The 8,133-nt window shown below is 44.5% G+C and overlaps 1 protein-coding gene across 2 annotated transcripts; it reads right to left on the bottom strand.

Moving 5' to 3' along the window:
- Positions 1–364: 364 nt before the first annotated feature.
- Positions 365–4,588, bottom strand: LOC133375616 (syncytin-2-like). 2 transcript variants are annotated; one of them, XM_061607400.1, is made up of 2 exons: positions 3,988–4,588; positions 365–2,923 (listed from the first exon to the last, which is right to left on the bottom strand). In XM_061607400.1, exon 2 carries the CDS (start codon positions 2,532–2,534, stop codon positions 774–776), a length of 1,761 nt encoding a protein of 586 aa, XP_061463384.1. In that variant the 5' UTR covers positions 2,535–2,923; positions 3,988–4,588; the 3' UTR covers positions 365–773. The 2 variants fall into 2 exon arrangements, with proteins under 2 accessions (XP_061463384.1, XP_061463385.1); XM_061607401.1 differs by having other exon boundaries at positions 365–2,900.
- Positions 4,589–8,133: the final 3,545 nt, after the last annotated feature.

Raw genomic sequence — 8,133 nt, 5'->3', positions numbered from 1 at the left:
TAGCAACAAAGATGGATCCAGGAGCACCCCCAGACTATGGACCTGCTCTTTCAGAGGGAGTATGACCCCATCCACAGCAGGCAACTAAGCAATTATCTGAACTTGGGAACCACCAACCCACAGCATCTCCATCTTGCTAGGATTCAAAGTCAGTTTATTGGCCTCATCCAGCCCACCACTGAGTCCAGCCAGTGGTCCAGGGCTTGCACGGCCTCTCCCAATTCAGATGTTACAGAGAAATAGAGCTAGGTATTGTAACAAACGCCCACAATATTTCTTTGATTGTTAGGCGAGGATCCGCTCCCAAGTACAAGGTTTCAGTATTACTCAAGGAACGACGAAACGGTCTTAAAAGTAAAGCCAGAGTTTTATTGAAGCACTTGCAAGTGGAGAAACGAACAAAGCCGAGTCTGCCCCTCCCTGGACGCAGCCAGGTATTTATACTCTTGGCACCATATACATCATGCATACATTAACCGTTTGCTCAGCCTACTTCCTTATTCCCGATCTTTTCCATATAAGGCCTTTTGGGCCCTTCGCCACATTCCTGAGACAGGCGTTGTTCCTTCACTCAGCGCCATTGGAAGCACTTGCAAAACTGGTTTTTCAGGCCAAGGTAGTTTACACAAACAAAGGGATAGCCAAGCCAGCTTACATAAACAGTAACGTACGTCTCTATGGAATGTACACTAAATCACCAGCATTGTTCTTATTGCCTGCGGCCAAGCATTATTTTCTACAATTCCCCCCTCAAGAGCCCATTTCAAATTCTACTAAATGGGCTCTTCCTTTTTCTCCTTGGAAGAATTATCCCCAGGGTCTTCTCTATATATCCTTTGATACATTATTTTTCCATATAGTTGTATACTGCTCTTGGTTGCTGCATTATCTGCTATACTACGGATGCCATTCATAATTATTGGTAACAAACAGGGTAAAAGCATACATCCTACTAAAATTAACATAACTAGTATAACCATTGTTTTCATTCCTCCGAACCAGTTGAACCACGAATTCCAATCCCCAAGATCAAGCCCTTTCCAGGTTTGCACGGGCACATGTGCAAGCTTCTTCATTTTATTCGCCACATCTTTTACAATCTTTCCATTGTCATCTATTTTGAGACAGCATTCCGTTAGATTGAGGAGCCTACAAACTCCTCCTTCCTTTGCCAATAAGTAGTCCAGGGCCAACCGGTTCTGGAGTATTCCTTCTCTCATTTGAGTAGACTGATCAGCGAGCAATGTTAAAGCGTGTGCTGTCTGGTTGGTGAGAATTTCTACCACAGCTTGTAACCGAATTAGCCTGTTCAGCATGTAAATGGGGGTTCTGTATCCATAAGTACCATCCTGTGCCCAGGAGGCTGGATCATATGTGGCAATAATTCGCTCAGGTGGCCATGTATTACCCCATCCATTACCTTGTCCTTTTGCTAAGCTAACATCTATGGACCATTTTCTCTTATCAGGTTGTTCTTCATCGAACACTGGAATTAGAGGGTTTAAACTGTCTCCTTTTATGGTATACAATGGTTGTATAATTCCGACGTAACAAGTGCCAGTCCAATTCAGGGGAAGAATAGCATATGCCTTTTGGCCGCAAACCCAATAATGGCCTTTCAGCGCAGGTCTAGTAGTGTTATATAAAACTGGGGACTTCTTATTATATGGGATGTAATATGTATCCTTTGCACCAAGAGGGCCGGTGACAATACGATATCCTTCTCCTAAAATGAAACTACATTTCCATAATCGGGACTCATTCTTATAACTACATTTGGTGTTGTTATTAGCTTGATTCCACATCGCCCAATAATTTTGAAATCCCATAATAACCATCCCATTAAGGTGCTTCCATAACCAACCCTGATCCATTAGAATTATAGGGGTAGTCGAATTCCTTTCCTGACATTCATGTATTAAAGTATCCATGTTTGAAGCTGAACACTTGGTCCTACATGAACTCTGGTTGCGTGCATCGGGAATACATGGACACCATGTTCCATTTTCAAATTGAACGTGAGTGTTATTCCATTTGGAGGCGTACGTAGTACAATTTGTAAGTGGGCAAGTAGAAATGAAACAATACTCCCGCCATCCCAGAGTCCAATTACATTTACTGTGCCCCACCTGTTCTCCCCCGGTGATGTTCTGTTGGATACAATATTTGCCTACTCCAGCCTCATGTAATCTCCAGATGTGGGGTTCTGTCCAGGTGCTTAAATTAACATGTACTTCACTTGCATTACTTAAGAGCCACCGGGGTGCTATCAGGAATGCAATCCACGGCCACTCTGGAAAACCTTTTGGACTCCCACAAATCCAGCAGTTGGTAAGATTAAATACTTTGGACACTTGATGGGCAAGTTCAACAAATGCATTTGTCCTTTCCACTGCGATGGGTGTGGACCTAATATCCCTCACCTGCTCAGCCTGGAGCCGAGGTTGATGGAAGAAACTCAGGTATATCAATACCATTAAAAGTAGGAAACATGAGAAAACCGTCCCTAGTCTAGATTGCAATACTGGAACCATGATTATAGACTGTCCCTCCTTCTGGAGAACTTGAGCTTCAGGTCAGAGCCCGGCACGACTCTCGAAGACCACTTAGCTTTGGGTTCTTGATTGTTCACCCCGCCAGTTGGAGGTTCCTTTGCTACCCTCTTCTCTGGTTCCTGAATGGTAAGTGGTTCAGATGCTCTCTTTATATGGGAAACATGGATCCATTTGTCGCTTCCAAATACTTTTACTGCTGCCTCCATCACAAGGGCGACTTGCTTCTCTGGTCCCCAAATTGGTAGGAGTGGCTCCTTTTTCCACTGTTTGATCCGGACCCAATCACCTGGACGGTAGCTGTGAATTGCCAGATCTAATGGAAGCCTCTGGAATTCTCGACCATGCCTGTGGAGAGAGGAGAGAACATCCTGCAAGGCAATTACATATTCCTTTAACTGTTTTGCACCCACATCCCCTGTTATAGGAACCCTTTCTGTCTGGGGTCGTGACTCAAGGGGGGGGTCGTCCGAAAAGGGACTCAAATGGTGTCAATTTAGTCTTTCCCCTGGGAGTGTTTCGCATAATGGTCAGAGTCAGAGGTAAAGCTTGGACCCATTTTAGTGATGTCTCTGGGCAAGAAAAGATAATCACGACCCTCCTCCTAATGGCCAAATCATTAAAATCATCGCTGTCCGGCAGGACAGATTTCACCCCTTTAGACTGAGTCACGACCATTTCCAGCGCACATTCTGTTGGTGGGTTGTGGCTTACCGCCCTCCACCCCTCTGCATAATGCCAAGAGTCGGCCGTCTCTGGTAAGGCATCATACAGAGTGGAAATCAGGCGGCTGATTTTCTTACTGTCCCAAGTCCCACCCGGTGGCCACGAAATTCCCAACCCCACCCAATCAATGAGACAAAACTGTTCTAATTTCTCCGGTGTTGGTACCGGACCCCCCGCCGAAATAACCCCGATTTTGAAACTCAAGAAATCGCTCAGGACACATTCAAGCGGTGTTTTACTCATTTTTCCCTTTAACAGCTGCCCACCCCTTCGTTTTGTCTTCTGGGCTGTCCCTTTGGCTACGGCTTTCGACGTACCTTGTCCCATGCTTGGGGTATTTTTGGTGTCTGAAATGAAACGCTCGTCCTACAGGTGATAAAACCCACCCTGTCTGTCTGTAACTTATTCTCAGGTGACCCCTCCTGGTCCCTGTAACCTCTTGTTATCCTCAGGTGACCCCTCCTGGTCCCTGTAACCTCTTCTTCTTTTCCCACAAATCAGACAAGGACTTACGGACAAAAACGGGAAAGGACAGACAACTTGCGCTTCCCTGCTGTCGTGGCCCGGCCTCTCGTGAGGACACGGAAAATGCACTACTGGCCGGTCCGCTCTCGCTTCGGGATAACCGTTAGGATTTGTCCCGTCTCATGCACACCTCATACACACTCTTTCATTCACAAAGTCTTCAGCCCTGTCCTGGGCGACTTACCCCTTCCGTAGTCTGGCTTTACTCATTTCGATTTCTATGGAGAGGCCTGCTCACCCCGACGTCCCGGCACACCCGTCAACCACGCGGAACAGGCCTCAAGGGGGCCCGGAGCGCTCTTTCCACTCGGCTACGTCGCCTCCGGAACGCCGTGGGGCGCTCAGTTGCCTGTCCTTTCGTGGTTGCCACTTGTAACAAACACCCACAATATTTCTTTGATTGTTAGGCGAGGATCCGCTCCCAAGTACAAGGTTTCAGTATTACTCAAGGAAAGACGAAACGGTCTTAAAAGTAAAGCTAGAGTTTTATTGAAGCACTTGCAAGTGGAGAAACGAACAAAGCCGAGTCTGCCCCTCCCTGGACGCAGCCAGGTATTTATACTCTTGGCACCATATACATCATGCATACATTAACCGTTTGCTCAGCCTACTTCCTTATTCCCGATCTTTTCCATATAAGGCCTTTTGGGCCCTTCGCCACATTCCTGAGACAGGCGTTGTTCCTTCACTCAGCGCCATTGGAAGCACTTGCAAAACTGGTTTTTCAGGCCAAGGTAGTTTACACAAACAAAGGGATAGCCAAGCCAGCTTACATAAACAGTAACGTACGTCTGTATGGAATGTACACTAAATCACCAGCATTGTTCTTATTGCCTGCGGCCAAGCATTATTTTCTACAGGTATCATCAGCATACTGCTGACACCTTGTTGCCTTTTTCAATGGCCTACCTTTCACATAGTTCTTTTTCTGCCTATGCTATGCTTTGCTCCTTTTCCAAACAGGCCAAGATTTTTTCCCATTTTATTTAATTGAATCAGAAGGAGGGAGGAGAATGTTTGCTCGTCTTTTCTTGTACAGAGAGCAGATCATTTTATTAACAGTCCTGATGATCTTGTTTGTTGTGAAAGCTGACCATAGTGGGGTATTTTTTAAAAAAGAAAGCAAATAATTTTTCCCCATTAACAGATGATGCAGCAGAGCTTTTTTTCCTGGAAAGTATTGATCGGGTGAGGAATGTGTTTATTAAAGTGTTACCAATGTCAAAACTTTGGCTTGTGCTGGTGGTGAATACTCTGACCAATGAAATAGTCATGAAGACTAAGAGCAAAATAAGAATCAATACTTCTTGGTTTTAGAGATCTTGTAGCATAAGAGCTGAGAGATGGAACTATGAACCCAGAAATCCCAGTCGAATCTCACCTCTTCCATGAAACTGCAAAATGGTCTTCAGCAATTATTATTTCTCAAGCTCGCACCCACATCTACAATTGGAAGGAGGAGATGTTCATAGTATGTTAGAGGGTTTTTGTAATTTATTACTAAAGCTATTAGGCATTTTTATCCCCTTCTTCAGCCAAAAAGGGCTCCTAAAGTAGCGTACAAATATCAATAGTACAAACTAAGATAAACAATACAAGAGGAATAGGGACTGGGAGGAAGGAGGAAAAAAGCCAGCTCAGGCACAAATGCTTAGAGAGATCATGTGGTGAGCAGCAGCAATGAAAAAATGATAACAGATAACTAACACAAGGCATGTGAAAACTTGGATACAACTGGAATGTTGGAAGAGATGTCTTGCCTTTGGGGACATGTCACATCACATCTTGTCTCCTCTCCAAAAAAGTCTACCAGGAAATTTGTTTTCCAACCAATGCTGGAAAATGGTTGCTCCACCTAGCAGCTTTCCTCTCTCTCTCTCTCTCTCTCTTGTGCGCACGCACGCACGTGCACACACACCCTCCATTTCCATGAACTGTCAAAAATCATTTGGGCTGCATTTCTTCCTTTCTTACCGCTTAACAAAATAATAGCTGACCAAAGAGATCCAGAGAAAATTACAGCTTCTGCCCATTTATTTATTCATTATTTATTTAAAATATTTCTATCCCGCCCTTCTACCCTATAATAGGGCACTCAGGGCAGTTTACAATAAAATCAAACATGTACATAATAAAAATTGTACACAATAAAGATCACAAAAACATTAAAATAAATTAGAATACATAAAATGCAATTAAAATACATACAATATAATATGTATAAAAAGGTAAAGGTGTCCCCGCACTTGTAGTGCGAGTCGTTTCCGACTCTTAGGGTGACGTCTTGCGACGTTTACTAGGCAGACCGTATATATGGGGTGGGATTGCCAGTTCCTTCCCCGGCCTTTCTTTACCCCCCAGCGTATGCTGGGTACTCATTTTACCGACCACGGATGGATGGAAGGCTGAGTGGACCTCGACCCCTTTTACTGGAGATTCAACTTCCTCCTTCCATTGGAATCGAACTCCGGCCGTGAGCACAGCTTCGGCTGCGATACCGCCACTTACCACTCTGCGCCACGGAGGATCTATAATAATATGTATACACACACACATACATATAGGGAGTGTACTGAAGAGACCACTTAATGACTTAAACTTAATGAGTCACTTGCCACAAATATAAAGTGGCTCAAATATTTTTGATAGGGGAGGGAGGTTGCTGAGGTTGGTGGGGAGCAGGCTGTTATTAATCCTTGCCCTGTTCCCCTTAATGCATGATGGAACACTACTGGGCATGCAATAAACAAATGGTTTCAGTAAATTTGCTGGAAAATGCTCCAGTAGGTAACACCTTCCACTACTTGACTGTAACATCCTCTTTACTGTGATAAATTAAGCGCCAATAATAAAATGAGAAACTTGGGAGAGAAATGTCACCTTAACCTTGTCCTCTGAATGGTGTGCCATTAAAACCTCACTTGTTGCCATTCAAACTTTGCTGTTGCTTCATATTTAACAAAGGGGCACAAAGGGATCAGTGGAGAAGGGCACTTGCATGAGCAAAGATACAGTCAAGAGCATCAGTAACAAAGGTGGGGGCTATTTAGAGCAGCGGGAAAGTATAATTAAGAGCAACGGAATACAACTGAGCAAGGGATATCCTGGAAACACCATTGAATGAGCCACTTAAGCTCTATAAAGCAGAGTGAATTGTAAGCATCAGACTATTTTGGCTGGGCTTGTCCCTGGGGGACAGATAGGATGACTTGGTGTGTTTGTGTGTGCTTATTCATTCATTCATGCATGCATGCATGCATTCATGCATTCATTCATGTGCATATCTTTAACATCCTGTGCCCTCTGATCACATCCCTCCTCCTTTTCTTTATCGAGGTCTACCACTCTGACGAGCTTACCTAGAAATTGCCCTTGTCTAACAGAGCTATTTTTCTTTAAAAGTTTGTTAAATAGCTTCATTATTTCAGATCAATTACAAGCTGTTTCCAGGCTCCATCATGCTCCCAGTGATATTGTTGGGAGCTTGATAGGCTCCAAATTCCTTCCACTCAGCATCTCATGTGCCATAACAGGGTCCACCATGCAGCACCAGGGATGTAAGAGTGTAAGAGAAGGACCTGTGTGTTTCCCTTGCCATCTCCATAGCCATTGCAGTTAGTGATGAGGTGGGAAATTAAGTTGGGGTAGGTAGGGTTACAACTTGTAATCCAAACCAGAGAAGAATTCTGGGGGAAATAACATTCACCTTCAGTATCACAAGTTGAGAAGATGCATATTCTGAATCAAATGATTACATACCCTGGTGACATCATTAGACTCTCGACTACACCTACCAAGCCAAGTGTCTTTTGCTTGCTGTGAAGTCTTTCAGATGTTGCAGAACTACACCTCCCATCGACCCCAAGCCAGCATGGCCAAAAGTCCAGGGTGATGGGAGTTGAGGTCCAACAACATCTGGAGGGCCACAGCTTTCCCAACCCTGCGGTAAAGGAATCATTGGGTTGCATTCAACTAAGTCCTACTCAGGGTAGAAATTAATGAATCTAAGTTAATGATGCCTATTACCTTCAATAGGATTACTCTGAGTAGGACCAGCACTGAATACCACCCATTATCTGCTCCCATGATCCAGCACAGGATAAAGCCCTGGCCTGGAACCCTTCCAATATTGTTAAACTCCAACTCTCACCAGCCACAGTCAGCACGGCCAATGATCAGGGATGACTGGAGATGCAGAGTGGCATCCAGCTAAGGAAGGCTGAATGAGACCCTGCATGAAAAATTGCAGGGCTTTCATCACTCTCCAAGCACCTCATCCTTTCAATGCTCACTTATTTGCTGCACATACCACAGAAACACCTCTCCGGTG

The sequence above is a fragment of the Rhineura floridana genome, chromosome 1 (assembly GCF_030035675.1).
Source record: "Rhineura floridana isolate rRhiFlo1 chromosome 1, rRhiFlo1.hap2, whole genome shotgun sequence".
In the NCBI taxonomy this organism is placed as follows: domain Eukaryota; kingdom Metazoa; phylum Chordata; class Lepidosauria; order Squamata; family Rhineuridae; genus Rhineura; species Rhineura floridana.
Note: the sequence above shows the minus strand (reverse complement) of the source record. Positions and strands in the feature narration are given on the sequence as shown.